Genomic DNA, 19,251 nt, shown 5'->3' on the forward strand with positions numbered 1-19,251 from the left:
TTCAAATCATTTAAAAGTTCATTTGTGGAATTTCTTTCCTTCTTAATGCATTTGAGCCAATCAGTTGTGTTGTAACAAGGTAGGGGTGGTATACAGAAGGTAGCCCTATTTGGTAAAAGACCAAGTCCATATTATGGCAAGAACAGCTCAAATAAACAAAGAGAAACGACAGTCCAGCATTACTTTAATATGAAGGTGAAGGTCAGTCAATATGGAAAATATCAATAACTTTGAAAGTTTCTTCAAGTGTAGTCTGGAAAACGTAATAACTTTAAAAGTTTCTTCAAGTGTAGTCTGGAAAACGTAATAACTTTAAAAGTTTCTTCAAGTGGAATCTGGAAAACGTAATAACTGTACAAGTTTTTTCAAGTGTAGTCATAAAAACCAGCAAGTTAACGATGACATTGGCTTTTATGAAAAGTTACCGGCATTCGCTGCGAGCAGGGTTCGAACCTGCGCGGGAAGATCCCATTGGATTTCAAGTCCAACGCCTTAACCACTCGGCCATCGCAGCTGCTATACAACATTGTAGAAAGTGAGTTCAAATCATGTCTTTACATACCAGTCATTAATTTGATACAATGTAATTTGGCTCTGTCTTCTTCAGTGATTTTGTTTGTATCTGATTGTAGTAAATTGTTACAATTTGCGACGTAGAGCGACGCACATACACATTGGTATCAACAGCGTGAGGAGGCGCATAATAGCCTACAAAACCAGGCCTATATCTAATGTTATTCCATTCCTTTACTTAGATCTGTGTGTATCAGATATTTGTTGTGGAATTGTTAGATATTACTTGTTAGATATTGCTACACTGTCGGTACTAGAAGCACAATAATTTCGCTACACTCGCAATGACATCTGCTAACCATGTGCATGTGACCAATACATTTGATTTGATTTGATCTATGAATAGACTACATTAGCAATACTTTGTGCATCATTCTTGAAACAAGCTTCAGCTTTCTCTACAGAAATACTAATTGTAGTTGTGTCCATCCTTCATATTTGGATGCACGCACGCAGATGCAACATCTGTGCATTTGTCTAGGTGGCACTAGTGAGCTATATATTTTCATCAGTGTTCTGTGATGATTAACATGAACCGAAGATTCTGTGATTGAACCACAAAGTTGAAAATGTAACTATTTGGTTGAACCTTCAACTAACCCCCTGACAACACAACACAAGGTATTATCAAACAGTTTAATATTTTTTCAGATATTAAGGTTTCCTATCTTTGGTAAAATACTAAATATCTAATTTAATACGTGTTGTTTTGTGTATTTTTGCTGTGGTCCCCTCTCCAGAGTGTGGGCTGTGATGTTAGTTATTGAAGAAAGTGAACAATGTTGCATGATTGATTGGCACATGGGTTGGGTTGGAGGGAATGAGTTCCCCCTTAGATTGGACTCATTAATTCCTGATAGCGTCCATTATACACACACACACACACACACACACACACACACACACACACACACACACACACACACACACACACACACATACACATACATTTAGGCTCTGTGCTGCTGGTTTGGCCAAGCCAGGAGGGGCTCTGGATCACCTTTGTCCCAGATAGCACCCTATTCACTATTTAGTGCACTACTTTTGACCAGGACCTATGGGGTATGATACTTTTGACCAGGGCCCAAGCAGAGCACAATGTAGGCAATAGGGGGCAATGAATGCCTTTTGCCAAGATGTTTACAATGCTGTCTAGCCTAAAGCAAACACCTTTTTCTTAGCCCCCCGCTTTATGAAACCAAACCTAAATTGATCTGGTTCAGATTTGGTTCCCGAGTGGTGCAGCGGTATAAGGCACTGCATCTCAGTGCTAGAGGTGTCACTACAGACTCTGGTTAGATTCCAGGCTGCATCACAACTAGCTGTGATTGGGAGTCCCATAGGGCGGTGCACAATTCGCCCAGCATTGTTAGGGTTTGGCCGGGGTAGGCCGTCATTGTAAATAAGAATTTGTTCTTAACTGACTTGCCTAGTTAAATAAAGGTTAAATAAAAACAACAATTTAAAAAACGATTAGGAAATCATAAAATAAATTGTGGTGAGTGGTAGTAGGGCCTGGGAGGCCGGTGGCTTGCGCCATTTAATCTAACAGTGTTGCATAACTGTGATTTGTCAACTGTCCATATCAAGTGACTCAGATTCAATCAAGTGACTAAACTGGAGGAGAAAGGAGAGAGTCAGAGACCGTCAGAGAGTGGATGGAGGTATTGGAGGAGAAAGAGCGGAGAGAGTTGTTAAGTTGGTGGAAGATGCACGACAGTTGCCCTAAGGAGCGTGTAATTAGTTTTATGCCACCTGAGTCAGCTCACCGTACTCGTCCTGAGAAGTGTGTTAACGTTCCGGTACAATTGATGCCGGCTATACGCACCAGGTCTCCAGTGCGCCTTCACAGCCCAGTACGTCCTGTGCCAGCTCCTCGCACTCCCTGAAGTGCGTGTTCCCAGTCAGGTACGTCCTGTGCCAGCTCCTCGCACTTGCCGTGCGAAGTGTGTTAAAGTTCCGGTACAATTGATGCCAGCTATACGCACCAAGTCTCCAGTGCGCCTTCACAGCCCAGTACGTCCTGTGCCAGCTCCTCGCACTCTCCCTGAAGTGCGTGTTCCCAGTCAGGTACGTCCTGTGCCTGCTCTCCGCACTCGCCCTGAGGTGCGTGTCACCAATCCGGTGCGAACTGTCCCGGCCCCACGAATCAGGCCTCCAGTGCGCCTCCTCAGTCCAGAGCGTCCGGCGACGGTCCCCAGTCCAGAGCTTCCGGTGACGGTCCCCAGTCCAGAGCTTCTGGCGACGATCCCCAGTCCAGAGCTTCCGGCGACGGTCCCCAGTCCAGAGCTTCCGGGACGGTCCCCAGTCCAGAGCTTCCGGCGACGATTTCCAGTCCAGAGCTTCCCGCGACGGTTCACAGTCCGGAACCTCCTGAGACGGTCCACAGTTCGGTTCACAAATCTGCAAGGTCAGACATATTACCAAGCATGCACGGACCAACTGGCAAGTGTCTTCACTGACATTTTCAACTTTTCCCTGACAGAGTCTGTAATACCTACATGTTTCAAGCAGACCACCATAATCCCTGTGCCCAAGGAAGCAAAGGTAACCTGCCTAAATGATTACCACCCTGTAGCACTCATGTCGATAGCCATAAAGTGGTTTGAAAGGCATGGCTCACGTCAACACCATCATCCTGAAAACCCTAGACCCACTCCAATTCGCATACCGCCCCAACAGATCCACAGATGACACAATCTCAATCGGACTCCACACTGCTCTTTCCCACCTGGACAAAAGGAACACCTATGTGAGAATGCTGTTCATTGACTACAGCTCAGCGTTCAACACCATAGTGCCCGCAAAGCTCATCACTAAGTTAAGGGCCCTGGGACTAAACACCTCCCTCTGCAACTGGATCCTGGACTTCCTGACAGGCCACCCCCAGGAGGTAAGGGTCGGCAACAACACATCTGCTACGCTGATCCTCAGCATGGGGGCCCCTCAGGGTTTCGTGCTTAGTCCCCTCCTGTACTCCCTGTTCACCCACGACTGCGTGGCCTAGCACGACTCCAGCACCATCATTAAGTTTGCTGACAACACAACAGTGTTAGGCCTGATCACGACAACGATGAGACAGCCTATAGGGAGGAGGTCAGAGACCTGGCAGTGTGGTGCCAGGACAACAACCCCTCCCTCAATGTGAGCAAGACAAAGGAGCTGATTGTGGACTACAGGAAAAGGAGGGCCGAGCAGGCCCCCATTAACATTGATGGGGCTATAGAGGAGCGGGTTGAGAGTTTCAAGTTCCTTGGTGTCCACATTACCAACAAACTATCATGGTCGTAACACACCAAGACAGTCGTGAAGAGGGCACGACAACACCTTTTCCTCCTCAGGAGACTGAAAAGAATTTGGCATGGGTCCCCAGATCCTCAAAAAGTTACACAGCTGCACCATCGAGAGCATCCTGACCGGTTGCATCACCTCCTGGTATTTGAACAGATCGGCATCTGACCATAAGGTGCTACAGAGGACCTATATATAGGCGTTGTCAGTGGAATGCCCAAAAAATGGTTGAAGACTCCAGTCACCCAAGTTATAGACTGCTCTCTCTGCTACCGCACGGCAAGCGGTACCGGAGCTCCAAGTCTAGGATGAAAAGGCTCCTTAATTAACAGCTTCTACCCCCAAGCGATAAGACAGCTGAACAATTAATCGGACAAATGACATTAACCACCCCCCCCCCCCTTTGTTTACACTGCTGTTACTTGCTGTTTAATATCTATGCATAGGCCCTTTACCCCACCTACATGTACAAACTACCTTAGCCAACTTGTAACCCTGCATATTGACTCAGTACCAGTACCAGTACCAGTATTTTACTCAGTAAGTATTTTCTGAACTCTATTTATTGAACTGCATTGTTGGTTAAGGGCTTGTAATTAAGCATTTCACCTGTTGTGACAAATACAATTTTATTTGATTTAATGATATAGAATAGGAGGGAATGGAACAGAGATGTGATTTCACGATTGCCCTAAACAAACAGCAATATTTTTTTCCCCTTCACTAGCCTACTGTGTCTATTTCACAGACCAACTACTTCACTTACACCTCAGCATTTATAGGCCTAGTAAACACATTCCCCATCGTACTAGTAAATAGATTCACCACTGTGCCTGTAAAGCTATAGATTTCCCAATCATTCACATCTACCTTAACACGCATTTTGCCAATATCAACACTTTAAGGTGGGAGATTTACATGACTGACTTGACTGCGGCCTTTCCCTGGCCTTCCTAACAATACAACACGATTCTGATTTGTACTAATGGCCCTGTATATCTTACGAATCATGACCGTTTTACTTCCTCACTTCCACAAAACCAACTCGAACCCCTGCAGATGTTCACCCCTTTACCCATTCAGACCCATTCGGACAGGTGAGAGTGAGAAACGGTGTCAATATTGTATCAACACTAGAGGGGCCTTTCGTCCTAACTTCAGGTATTCAACCAGAGGGTCCTACTGCTTTTGCAATCGCACCACAGGTTTGTGACTTAAAGATCTGTCTTTGTTGTCACGGGGATATTCAGCGTAGGTGTCACAGGGGCGTACGCAGTACTTATCACATTTCAGGTCATCGAGTTATTAATAAATAATCCTTTTGTACTATCTGCCATCCCCTTGACCGTCCCACATGTTTTAAACAACCGAACCACACCCAGTCTGTTTCCAATTATATAGGACTGGAGTTGGAGTATCTACGTGTACAAAGATCATTGCACCACACCAACAATGACCTTGTGTTGCTAAGATAGTTCCGGTACATAACTGTACCATTCAGGGCCAGGGCCTGGGTTCAAATACTATTTCAAATCAATTCAAGTACACAGTCTGTGTTTGCCTGTCTTAATGGAACCGGTTGAATGGTTCCAAAACAGCAAACCCAGCCCATTTGGCACTCCAGGCAGACTAAAGCAAATTGTAAAAGTATTTGAAAGATTTCTAATAGTATTTGAACACAGATTTGGTCAGGACAGGGTACCAACGTAAACATGCAGATATAACAGGTGTTTAAAACTGGCCATAAAGAGTGACATTTGACCTTTTCTGTCCTGACTGACACACAAAAGAAAAAAAGGATGAAAAAGGTTATCCTTATTCCCACGACAGAGGCTTCATGCCCATAGGGGGCACAGGAGCACGTGCCCCCTCAATATTTGTCCTGTTTAAAATAATAATAATAATAAAATAAAAATTAAGTACATTTTTCATTTTTTCTCTGTAATACTACTAGTTACTAGCAATTTGATGAAGTTGATTTTAGCTAGCCCAGATAGGTTCCCCATCTCCCAACCTCATAACTGGCTACCAAGAAACCATTTCAGGCTATCAATCAAGTTAGAGTAGCTAGCTTGTCTAATTATTTTAGCTGGCATGCCTGCTGGCAAGATTGGTAGATTTAGAAAAGCAAGCCGTTACTAAATGTACTTAATAAGACTTACATTCTTTCTTTTTTTTTACCCAGATCTTAGCAGAAATGCAGAGAAGCATATTTATTGTATTTAAAATCAGAACCACTAGTCAGTAGGCTACAGACGGCTCAAGAGTTTGGCCAAAAGTTTAAAAAAGATTATGAAAACAAAATATCTCTCTCTCTCTCTCTCTCTCTATATATATATATATATATATATATATATATATATATATATATATATATATATATATATATATATATATATATATATAACAGTGAGGGAAAAAAAGTATTTGATCCTCTGCTGATTTTGTTTGTTTGCCCTCTGACAAAGAAATGATCAGTCTATAATTTTAATGGTAGGTTTATTTGAACAGTGAGAGACAGAATAACAACAAAAAAATCCAGAAAAATGCATTTCAAAAATGTTATAAATTGATTTGCATTTTAATGAGGGTAATAAGTATTTGACCCCTCTCAATCAGAAAGATTCCTGGCTCCCATGTGTCTTTTATACAGGTAACGAGCTGAGATTAGGAGCACACACTTAAAGGGAGTGCTCCTAATCTCAGTTTGTTACCTGTATAAAAGACACCTGTCCACAGAATCAATCAATCAATCAGATTCCAAACTCTACACCATGGCCAAGACCAAAGAGCTCTCCAAGGATGTCATGGACAAGATTGTAAACCTACACAAGGCTGGAATGGGCTACAAGACCATCGCCAAGCAGCTTGTTAAGAAGGTGACAACAGTTCGTGCGATTATTCGCAAACTGAAGAAATACAAAAGAGCTGTCAATCTCACTCGGCCTGGGGCTCCATACAATATCTCACCTCGTGGAGTTGCAATGATCATGAGAATAGTGAGGAATCAGCCCAGATCTACACGACAGGATCTTGTCAATGATCTCAAGGCAGCTGGGACCATAGTCACCAAGAAAACAATTGGTAACACACTACGCTGTGAAGGACTGAAATCCTTCAGCGCCCGCGAGGTCCCCCTGCTCAAGAAAGCACATATACATTCCCGTCTGAAGTTTTCCAATGAACATCTGAATGATTCAGAGGACAACTGGGTGAAAGTGTTGTGGTCAGATGAGACCAAAATGGAGCTCTTTGGCATCAACTCAACTCGCCGTGTTTGGAGGAGGAGGAATGCTGTCTATGACCCCAAGAACACCACCCCCACCGTCAAACATGGAGGTGGAAACATTATGCTTTGGGGGTGTTTTTCTGCTAAGGGGACAGGACAACTTTACCGCATCAAAGGGACGATGGACTGGGCCATTTACCGTCAAATCTTGGGTGAGAACCTCCTTCCCTCAGCCAAGGCATTGAAAATGTGTCGTGGATGGGTATTCCAGTATGACAATGACCCAAAACACACGGCCAAGGCAACAAAGGAGTGGCTCAAGAAGAAGCACATTAAGGTCCTGGAGTGGCCTAGCCAGTCTCCAGACCTTAATCCCATAGAAAATCTGCGGAGGGAGATGAAGGTTTGATTTGCCAAACGTCAGCCCCGAGACCTTAATGACTTGGAGAAGATCTGCAAAGAGGAGTGGGATAAAATCCCTCCTGAAATGTGTGCAAACCTGGTGGCCAACTACAAGAAACGTCTGACCTCTGTGATTGCCAACAAGGGTTTTGCCACCAAGTACTAAGTCATGTTTTGCAGAGGGGTCAAATACTTATTTCCCTCATTAAAATGCAAATCAATTTATAACATTTTTGCCATGCGTTTTTCTGGAATATTTTGTTGTTGTTCTGTCTCTCACTGTTCAAATAAACCTACCATTAAAATTATAGACTGATAATTTCTTGGTCAGTGGGCAAACGTACAAAATCAGCAGGGGATCAAATACTTCTTTCCCTCACTGTATATATACATATAAGTGCTACTTTTTTATTACATAATTGAACTACCTTTTGTGTGAGTGCATGTTATAGCCATTCTTGCTTTTCAGAGTTATGTTTATGCGTGTATAACTCCTCGAATGGGTGTGGATGCTCATTGGATTATAGATTAACAGTATTGGCTGGAGATTCCCCATGCTACCATTTTTAATAGCTTAGATATGAGTTTAGATACTCTCTGTTGTTATCATCTATACATAGTCACTGTAATAACTCTACCCAAACTCAGCAAAAAAAGAAACTGAAAACACACTAACGGAGAGTACTACGAGGTAAGAGTGTGTGTGTGTCAGTTATCAACGCCATTGTCTGAGTTGGAGGTTTTTTCAAACAACTCAGCAAAAAAAGAAACGTCCTCTCACTGTCATCTGCGCTTATTTTCAGCAAACTTAACATGTGTAAATATTTGTATGAACATAACAAGATTCAACAACTGAGACATAAACTGAACAAGTTCCACAGACATGTGACTAGCACAAATGGAATGATGTGTCCCTGAACAAAGGGGGGGGGGGTCAAAATCAAAAGTAACAGTCAGTATCTGGTGTGGCTACGAGCTGCATTAAGTACTGCAGTGCATCTCCTCCTCATGGACTGCACCAGATTTGCCAGTTCTTGCTGTGAGATGTTACCCCACTCTTCCACCAAGGCACCTGCAATTTCCAGGACATTTCTGGGGGGAATGGCCCTAGCCCTCACCCTCCGATCCAACAGGTCCCAGACGTGCTCAATGGGATTGAGATCCGGGCTCTTCGCTGGACATGGCAGAACACTGACATTCCTGTCTTGCAGGAAATCACACACAGAACGAGCAGTATGACTGGTGGCATTGGCATGCTGGAGGGTCATGTCAGGATGAGAGTGCAGGAATGGTACCACATGAGGGAGGAGGATGTCTTCCCTGTAACGCACAGCTTTGAGATTGCCTGCAAAAACAACCAGCTCAGTCCAATGATGCTGTCCAGCGACGGTGGGTTTGTGCCCATAGGCAACGGTGTTACCGGTGATGTCTGGTGAGGACCTGCCTTGCAACAGGCCTACAAGCCCTCAGTCCAGCCTCTCTCAGCCTATTGTGGACAGTCTGAGCACTGATGGAGAGATCGTGCATTCCTGGTGTAACTCGGGCAGTTGTTGTTGCCATCCTGTACCTGTCCCACAGGTATGATGTTCGGATGTACCAATCCTGTGCAGGTGTTGTTACACGTGGTCTGCCACTGCAAGGACGATCAGTTGTCCGTCCTGTCTCCCTGTAGCACTGTCTTAGGCGTCTCACAGTACGGACATTGCAATTTATAGTCCTGGCCACATCTGCAGTCCTCATGCCTCCTTGCAGCCTGACTAAGGCACGTTCACGCAGATGAGCAGTCAGTAGAAATGCCTCTTTAGTGTCCTACGTTTTCGTAACTGTGACCTTAATTGCCTATCGTCTGTAAGCTGTTAGTGTCTTAACGACCGTTCCACAGGTGCATGTTTATTAATTGTTTATGGTTCATTGAGCAAGCATGGGAAGCAGTGTTTAAACCCTTTACAGTGAAGATCTGTGAAGTTATTTGGATTTTTACGAATTACCTTGTAAAAGACTGAGAAAGGGCCGTTTCTTTTTTTGCTGAGTTTACATGTACATATTACCTCAACTAACCGGTGACCCCTCACATTGACTCTGTACCGATACCCCCCTGTATATAGTCTCGCTATTGTTATTTTACTGCTGCTCTTTAATTACTTGTTACTTTTATTTCTTATTCTTATCTGTATTTTTTTAACCTGCAATTTTGGTTAGGGGCTCGTAAGTAAGCATTTCACTGTCAAGTCTACTACACCTGTTGTATTCGGCGCATGTGACTAATTTCATTTGATTTGAGATGTCAGTGTTTTTACGAGTACAGTTATGAATGACTCTCTGTTTGAGTCTTATAGATTAGTCAGGTCAAGGGTTATTTAAAGGAGCATTCAGCAGTTGCTATGTCCATTTTTTTAACGATATGTACGCATTGATTCTTAAATAAAATAACTTATGAGCTTAGTTCAACTGTCGTACCCCATCAGAATCCAAAATATAGGCTTGTTTTATTCCAATATTTGTAAACAAAGTAATTGTAAAACAAACACTTTATAGCCTCAAAACGTGGTTAAAACTATAATTTTGATATCATGGATGGTCAGTCCTTGCATCCATAGCTCTGTATATGAGTTTTAGAGAGGTTTCACATATCCAGCCCCATCCCTCATATTTTTACCGAAACAGGGGTGGGAAGGATACTTTGGTATTATTTTGACTGCTGATTGCCACTTTAAAGTTTTTGATTTCAGTCCCATCAAGTCACAAACACAAAAAAAATGTACTATAACTTCTTTGGCGGAAATTCAGTTAGGGTGACAACAATGTAAATGTTGTTGAGTTACTTTAAGATGTTTTTGCTTGTATTGTATACTATCTAGTATAGGACAGGAGATGTTTGTACACAATTGTTTTCAAATGACTGTTCGTACTCTAGTGTGAGTTTGTTTAATCTCACTCCCGTTCCTTACCGTTCCTGACTGACCATCATAGTAGAGGGATGGAGAGGGCGACGGTGAAAGGCCAGATGGTGAAATATGGTCAGAGAGAAACAAGGGAGCAACGGAGGGGGGTTAACGGGAAGGGGTCAGTCAGACAGATGAAAATAAGGCTGTGAGAAAGATAGGCTGATACAGGTAGTTTACACGGAGAGCTTGAGCATTTTGAGGGGATAGCTGCTCAGACAGGATGGACAGCAGATTGATAGCCTGACAGCATTGAGAGAAAGAGGGGAGAAAAGAGAATGAAATATGGAGAAACGAAAGAGAGACTTAATAGGTGACTGACACAGCATGGCGGGGTCCCACAGCGAGAGAGAGAGAGAGAGAGAGAGAGAGATGGAGAGAGAGTGAATGTGAGACTCATAGGTGACGGACAACAACATGGGCTTGCACCTCTTTACGACCTCCTATAAAACCTCTTAACCTCCTATAAAACCTCTTATCCGCGCTCAGGGTGGGACTGCTCTGCGGTGACGGAACAGTGATTCCCAGTCCAAACTCCGAACAGCGTTTCCAAGACTAATTGTCCAAGTGTGGATGGAGTTTTCTAGCCTCTCTGGCAGTCCTCATGAAAACATATTACTGCCAATGGATAAGAGGTTTACAATATCTATTTGCTTGTAATTGTTTTAATTGAGCTCCTAGAGTGTGCAGCTCTCCTTTTCTTTTTCAAGCCTGGACTCGAACCAGGGTCTGTAGTGACGCCTCTAGCACTGAGATGCAGTGCCTTAGACCACTGCGCCACTCAGGGGCATCCCCACCCATTCTAACTGTATACTGTCTTCAGATGAAGCACACAAGTCGAACACACCCATGCCATATCACTCATTGTAACTAATTCACTCATTGGGACAGTGGTTTTGTAATGTGCAAAGCAAGATAATAAACAGCATGAGACATAGGCTCGTGATTTCTAATACACCCCACTCCCTTACCCTCCCACCTCTCTTTAACTCCCTCTCTCTTTACTTTCCTCCCACCTGTATACAGGTTACAGAGTCATAGAATTTCCAATACACTCCACTCCCTTCTTCACCTCCTGCTTCTCTCCCTCTCTTCACCTCCCTCCTCCCCTCTTTTTTTTTTAACTACTCCATTCCACCTGTAGATGTATAAAAGTCCCCCGATCCGTCAGATCGGCCTCACTCCCTGCTAACTGAATGGTCAGCCTGCTAACTCTGATGTTAGCCATGGGTACATTAAAGATCATTGGTGTACTGCTGTTGATATGTGGGTACCGCACAGTGGCTAGCACAGAAGAAGGGTGAGTGACAGATCGGCTGAGATTTTGATATTGATCCAAGTGCTATGGTGGTGGATGTCTAATTGCATCATTTGAATGAAGTGGTTCAATGTTAAATTGATTTTGTCATTATTATACCTTATCAGTTTTTTACTGATAAGTATTCTTTACCAGCAACGTTTTTGAAGGATTTTAATTTAGTTGGATGATTTGTAGAACTTGATGCTTATTGTGAAGACATCATTGAGGGACATATAGTGTATACCCAGAGCCAAGTATTTAGAGAGTTTGGCTGTTGAGGTTTTATGATGCATTTACATGACGGTACAGCGTTCTATGACAGCCATGTTAGGGTCCCATTAAAACATTACATAGGAAATACACAGAGTGTACAAAACAGTAACTCGATATTAAGAAAGGTTGTCTTAATGTGTTGTACGCTCAGTGTATTTCAATAACGCTATGTAACTAAATGTCTAGATTTAGAACAATATGCAGAAGTTGGCCCAACTCTCTAAATACATGGCTATGACTGTACTCGACAATCTTTTATTTATCGATTTAACTAGGCAAGTCAGTTTAGAACACATTCTTATTTTCAATGACGGCCTAGGAACAGTGGTTTAACTGCCTATTCAGGGGCAGAACGACAGATTTGTACCTTGTCAGCTCAGGGGTTTGAACTTGCAACCTTCCGGTTACTAGTCCAACGCTCTAACCGTGTCTGTTCTGGTGGAACCGGTTTAAACAGCGGTGACTTTGGATGGTTGAATAATTGGTCGCTAGTGTCTCACGAGGTTCTGTGAATGGCTTGTTTCCTCTCAAGTTATTCTGAATGATTTTAAAACAGCCACTTGTTTTCTGATGCATTGATGCTTTTAAATAATTGTACTCTACTTGTACAGTATAGAAGATAACCTCTGCGGGTGTATTTTATACGATGATTTCTTATTCTTGACATCGAATAAGGATAGATCATGTTCTGTAACTTTTCTGTTCATGATTCATCTAACTGTGGATTAGATTGCACTAATGCGCTGACTGTAAGTCGCTCTGGATAAAAGTGTCTGCTAAATGACTAAAATGTAAATGTAAAAAATGTCATCTGAAACTCACTATTCACCAGTGTTGGGGAGTAGTGAACTACATTTAGTTCAGCTAGTAATTGAATTGCATTTAGTGGTAGCTTGGTGGTAATTGAACTAAATTCAAATCTTGGTAGTGTTTTCAGCAGTGAATTACTTTTTTGCCATCTAGTGGTGCAGCTATCTACTGGAACTACACACTACTTTTTTTTAACCGTCTAAGCCTCTGAGAATGTTCTAAGAACGTGATGGTCCCAAGTAAATGTTCACGGGGGGACCTTTGTCTTGTTCCCTGTACGTTCCCAGGACGTCACTGAGGACCATGTTATATCCGGTTTAGGACGTTCTCAGGACTTTCATTTTACTAGTCCTCAGGATGTTGCGTGATGGTCCCAATGGAATGTTCTTTAGGGGACATTTTTAGGATGACGTTTGCCCCTGGAGGTTTAGTCTAGTTCCCCGTCCCGGGGATGTCCCCTAGGATGTTTTTAGGAAGTTCATTGGACGCTGTGTCATGGTCCCATGGAGGTTTTGTCTAGTTCCCGGTTTGTCCCGGGGATGTCCCCTAGGATGTTTTTAGGGCATCCTTGGAATGTTGTGTCATGGTCCCTTGAAGGTTTTTGTCATGTGATGGTCCCAGGTGTCCCAAACCATTATAAGTAAAGTAATGAAATGGAATGGGGGTTCGAGTCGATTTCCGCGGCCCTGCGAATCTAATTACCATAATACAAAAATCCCTATCAAAATCAGTCAGTTTAAGCTAGAAATTTGTTTTTTCCATTGATGCATCCGCCGATGTCGCACTCTCGCATCTGCAGTGGAAGGTGGCAGAGCTAGAGCGGTGTTTGTCAGACCATGAGACATCCCGAAAATCGGTCTTCTCACTAACTCGTCTGTAGCATCCGGAACGGTTTGGCCTACAGACTATTCTGACCCCTCTATGGAAAGATGAGACTCTCGTGTACAAGATGGCGTTTGCTCTCCGACCCCCACAAGCGTCTGAAGTCGGTACAGCCGATCAGCCAACTTCTGTCTGTAGTGTGCCCAGTCATGTGAAATCCATAGATTAGGGCCAAGTCAATTTATTTCAATTGACTGATTTTCCTTATATGAACTGTAACTCAGAACGCCATCTGCACTGCTATTTTAGTGACTATTCTCTCATTGATTTCATTTAGTTAGTTCGGCACGTTGAGTTTGTGTTTTCAGGATTGTTGTCTAATGTGGGCGCAGCATATTATTCTGTTTTAATGTTACTCCTGAACCACTATGATAAATGTAATTCCAGTGTGAATTAATTGGTAGCTTGGTAAACTACATTTTCAGAGTACCTTCCCCAACACTGCTATTCACCTATTCATTTTCATTTCCTGTTTTCATTTACATTTGTGTTTCTTTTACACAGCTATGAAAGAACAGTGAGAGATGCTGGTAAGTTTGTCATATAAAAAGTACACATTTGTTTTAATCTTGCTCACATTCTGCCTAACTAATGAGGTGACAGTAGTAGCAGGGACCCACCTGATTCAACCTATCAAGAGCTTGATTATTAAATGATTAGTTGAGTCCAGTGATTTAGTGTCGGGCTAGAACAAAGGTGTGCACCCCGCCGCTGTGGGTCTATTCTAGGGCAGATGATAGAATTCAAGACAAGAGGCTCAGTCAGTACTATCCAGCCACGTGATCCAGTCTGAGTCCTAAATGGCACCCTATTCCCTATAAAATTGGACCATGGACTCTTGTCAAAAGTAGTGCACTACATAGGGGAAAGAGTGCCATTTGGGGTCGTTGGGAACGTGATGGACTTTCCTCCTTTTACTCTTATCTTCGTATACCTATACATCCCCTCCCCTATACAATGCAACATGCTTATCACATCACTAAACATGCGTGCACACACAAGCACAAGCACACACACAGATACCCTTCCTATAAGACAGCGCAGGAGGGTGCCATATAGTGATGCGTTTAGGGCCTGAGTGTTCCATAATGTTTTCATAACGCAGATTCCAAATGCATTACTGTTGATACGGTAGTCAGTGTTCTGTTGCCAACTTGTTGCGCAATGCCACCTTGACTTTGTAGCAGTGAGGACAACACGCGACGGCCAATATGGTATAATGCAATTTAGCCATGACGATTTGCTTTGATCAGCCAACTGATCCATGATATTTGCCTTATTGGTAATATAAACTGGAACAAATTCTTCACAGTAACTGGCATTCAGTGATGCCAGTTGAGATCAAGTATTTCCTGTTATTTAAATGTTTGGTGATGTCAGAGAGATTTGTTTGCTATAGAGAGAAGAACTTTCAGAGCCTCGCTAACTCTCCCTCTTTCCCGCCCCTCTCTCGTCATCTCTCCTCCCGTCTCTCTCTGTCACAGCCATCCTGACCTCCTGTGACTTTAACCAGGAAAGTACGCCGTTCTGTCAGTTCCAGCAGGACGGCGCGGATAACAGTGATTGGACAAGACATAAAGGCGCCACCCCTACACCTGGAACAGGACCCCCCGGGGACTACCCTGACGGCAGTGAGTAGTGTTTGACCTTAAAACGCCCACCTGAAACATTATTCAATGATTAGTTCCCTCTTCTATCCACGTAATGGGGAAAAAAGGAGCTCCTTTGAGATTTACCTACATGTCTCATATTGCCCAACCAAGATACAAGAGAATGCCATGTTCCACGAGTCATGCTGATGCCAGTCAGTTTCGGTTGTCTTTGTTGTCACTATCGAGACGTGTGTGTGTCCTGAGAAGACACATAAGGCTTTGTCCAAAATGGCACCCCTTGGCTCTGGTCCAAAATAGTAGACTATATAAGGAATAGGGTGCCTTTTCAGACGCTGCCACAGTGTAGTTCATCGCTTCTCCTTCGTCTCCAACCCCCTATTCTCCATCACCGTTTCTTTCTATGTTTCTCTGTTTCTCTCTCTCTCTCTTTCTGTTTCTCTGTTTTTCTCTCTCTCCCTTTCTTATCTCTGTTTTTCTCTCTTTTCCCTCTCTCTGGATAATATCGTTATTAGTGAGGGAGCTTGTCCCGGTACGTACCTCTTTACTATGTATCTGGGTTCTTTCTCTTTTAGATGGTTTCTACATCTACCATGAGTGTGACAACGTGGCCAATGGGCAGAAGGCTCGTCTCCTCAGCCCAGGTCTCACCTCGCCCTCAGCCCAGATCTGTGTCCAGTTCCGCTATTACATGTACGGCTCAGACAACCAGAACCACCTGCGCGTGCTGGCCAAGCGGCCCAGCTCAGAGGACAACGTCTGGGAGAAGACAGGGATCCAGAGCCCCTCCTGGCTTGGAGCTTCCATTACTGTGGCCAAACCAGCAGGACAGAGCCTAAATGTGAGAGAGTGTGTGTGTGTGCATGCGTGTGTGTGTGTGTGTCGCTGGTTCAGACCTGGGTTCAAATACTATTTTAAATCATTTTAAATACTTTATCTGGGCTTGATTGATCTTATGGACCAAGAGCATAGTTCAAAAACTGCAACAACAAACCTTTTTTTTAAAATAAGGTTTAGGGAAAGTAGTTGCCAAGACACTAATGTTTATATGTGTCCGCTTTCAACAAGTTTCACCTAAAGTTGTTGCTAAAACACTGGTGTGTGTGTGTTCAGATTAGTCAGGTCACAATTCTCCATATTAACTCTACATTAACATATGAACTCTGGGTTTACAGATCGTGTTTGAGGCACAGCGAGGGCTCAGCGATTCGTGTGACTCAGCGGTGGATAATATTGTCATTAGTGAGGGAGCTTGTCCCGGTACATACCTCTTTACTATGTATCTCCGTTCTTTCTCTCTTTCCCTCGCTCTCTTCACCTTTTATACCCCCCCCCCCCCCCTCTCTCTCTCTCTGTTTGTCTAGACGTCTGTTTTGATCAATCCCATGTATTTCCACAGCCTGTCTTACTGGTTGCGACTTCGACACCTTTGATGAGCTGTGTGGGTGGGATGCCAAATCACCTACACATCCTGAACTCTTCGGCTGGGAACAATTCATTGGAGGGACTGAGACCCCTGGGACTGGTCCTGACGATGATTTCTCCAAACCAGGCTGTGAGTATCAGTATTGTATCATTTTCACACTACTTAGCCGAGGAGAGCAGAGACAAGCTGTAGGCTACTGGACTGGCCTGGTTACACATCCACCATAGTTGCTGGAATGGTACTGGAAAAGACCATACGAAAATAAAATATACGAGCCAGCCCAGTACTGTTTGGGTCGATATGACAGTGTGAAAATGCTTGTCAAATCATGTCATCACTATTAGATTTCTGTGTCTAATGTCTGTCCTGGTCTTCTTTCTCCATAGTCGGCAGCTATCTGCTTATGGACTCAGAATATGCTGTCCCTGGAGAGAAAGCAGAGCTGTGGAGTCCCATCACCTCCACCGGCTCCTCTGGCTGTCTGGACCTCACCTTCCATTACTACATGTGGGGAACTGCCACCGCAATGAAGCTCCAAGTGCACGCTGTGACCGCAGGTAAGACCCAACAAGCCTACTGAGGGCAAGATAATAGAAGGCTTGCAGTTGTCACAAATCACCTAGCAACCACACCAGGCGCCATGTTGGAAGACCAAAGTCAGGTGGCAAGTAGCCTAGCAGTCAAGATTGTTGGACCAGTAACCGAAACCAAACTGAATCCCCGAGCTGACAAGGTGACAAATCTGTCGATCACCACTACATGTTTCAGTCTCTAGCTCTCTCTCTCTACCTTTCTCCATAAACTCTGACCACCTCTTCACCCCCCCCCCCCCCCCCCCCCCCCCCCAGGAGGAAACCTTGGAGCCCCCATCTTCTCATTGACAGGGAACCAGGGCCAGAGCTGGAAGCCTGCAGACATACGCTACCTTGGCTCAGGTGACATGCAGGTAAACCTAGTAGGGTGGCAGCTTGAAGACCGCTAGTCTTCCTGGGGTCCAAAATAACTTTAGAACTGGGGGGAGAGACCAAAAAGACTTTGCTTTCAAAGGCATGTTGATCTTGAATCTGGTTTTCCACCCTTCCTCCTAGAAGCACAAATGTGGTTGTATTTTGTGAAGAGTAAAGAGCTAATTGAAAGAACCTTAACTTTTTTCCTTTTCTTTGAACGTTTGTTTGATGAAGAGTGTTTCGGTCGCAGCCTATGGTTACGGTTGTGATAAATATGTCCCTTGTGTTTGTGTATCAGTTTGTGATTGTTGGTGTTTACGGTGAGACCCCTAAGACAGACATCGCTATAGACGCAGTATGCATCACAGCCTGCACAGGTAAGGAATAATCAATGATCTGAGATAAAACAGTATAAAATCTATTGATGTCTTATGATCTTTGAAAACTGCCAGCCTCGAGTTTATTTGTTCTTCTGAAATTATCGTTTTGTATATCATATGTTTTCCTTGGTTATTTCAGCTCCACCAACTCCTGGCCCAACTACACCAAAACCCTCAACTCCTGGACCAACTACACCTAAACCCTCAACTCCTGGACCAACTACTCTTGGGCCAACTACACCAAAACCTTCAACTCCAGGACCAACTACACCTGGGCCATCAACACCAAAACCCTCAACTCCTGGCCCAACTACACCTAAACCCTCAACTCCTGGGCCATCAACACCAAAACCCTCAACTCCTGGACCAACTACACCTAAACCCTCAACTCCTGGGCCATCAACACCAAAACCCTCAACTCCTGGGCCAACTACGCCAAAACCTTCAACTCCAGGACCAACTACTCCTGGGCCATCAACACCAAAGCCTTCAACTCCAGGACCAACTACTCCTGGGCCATCAACACCAAAACCTTCAACTCCTGGACCATCAACACCAAAACCTTCAACTCCTGGACCAACTACACCTAAACCCTCAACTCCTGGGCCATCAACACCAAAACCCTCAACTCCTGGACCAACTACACCTAAACCCTCAACTCCTGGGCCAACTACGCCAAAACCTTCAACTCCAGGACCAACTACTCCTGGGCCATCAACACCAAAACCTTCAACTCCAGGACCAACTACTCCTGGGCCATCAACACCAAAACCTTCAACTCCTGGACCATCAACACCAAAACCTTCAATTCCAGGACCAACGACACCTGGGCCATCAACACCAAAACCTTCAACTCCTGGACCATCAACACCAAAACCTTCAACTCTAGGACCAACTACTCCTGGGCCATCAACACCAAAACCTACAACCACCAAACCACCAGGTGAGATTAACAGCCAATCAGATGATTTCATTCTCACAATCAGAATCAAACACCACTTTCTGTATTCGCACAAAACAATTAATACAGTCCTAATGTTAACCACTTGTCTCCCTTCCATCCCACAACACTCTCCCTCTTCTTCCTCTCCCCATCCCTCTCTTCCGCCCTTCCCCACTCTCTCACTTATTCCTCCTCTCCATTGACCCTCCTTTTCCTCATCCTCTCCCTCTCTCTTTTGCCCTC

The 19,251-nt window shown here is 44.0% G+C and overlaps 1 protein-coding gene and 1 non-coding gene across 2 annotated transcripts in view; one reads left to right on the forward strand and one right to left on the reverse strand.

The window, feature by feature from the left end:
- Nucleotides 1-432: 432 nt before the first annotated feature.
- trnas-uga (transfer RNA serine (anticodon UGA)) lies at nucleotides 433-514 on the reverse strand. Its single transcript has one exon. It is a non-coding gene; the product is annotated as a tRNA-Ser (tRNA).
- Nucleotides 515-11,633: 11,119 nt separating this feature from the next.
- Nucleotides 11,634-19,251, forward strand: part of LOC139379383 (zonadhesin, like) — a 34,330-nt gene continuing 26,712 nt past the window's right edge. The window contains exons 1-10 of the mRNA XM_071122190.1: nucleotides 11,634-11,737; nucleotides 14,207-14,232; nucleotides 15,187-15,333; nucleotides 15,888-16,153; nucleotides 16,488-16,572; nucleotides 16,712-16,867; nucleotides 17,125-17,295; nucleotides 17,587-17,684; nucleotides 17,984-18,062; nucleotides 18,205-19,008. Of these exons, the coding sequence (XP_070978291.1) occupies nucleotides 11,634-11,737; nucleotides 14,207-14,232; nucleotides 15,187-15,333; nucleotides 15,888-16,153; nucleotides 16,488-16,572; nucleotides 16,712-16,867; nucleotides 17,125-17,295; nucleotides 17,587-17,684; nucleotides 17,984-18,062; nucleotides 18,205-19,008 (1,936 nt within the window). The remainder of the gene's footprint in view (nucleotides 11,738-14,206; nucleotides 14,233-15,186; nucleotides 15,334-15,887; nucleotides 16,154-16,487; nucleotides 16,573-16,711; nucleotides 16,868-17,124; nucleotides 17,296-17,586; nucleotides 17,685-17,983; nucleotides 18,063-18,204; nucleotides 19,009-19,251) is intronic.

This window comes from Oncorhynchus clarkii, chromosome 21 (genome assembly GCF_045791955.1).
Source record: "Oncorhynchus clarkii lewisi isolate Uvic-CL-2024 chromosome 21, UVic_Ocla_1.0, whole genome shotgun sequence".
Taxonomy (NCBI): Eukaryota; Metazoa; Chordata; class Actinopteri; order Salmoniformes; family Salmonidae; genus Oncorhynchus; species Oncorhynchus clarkii.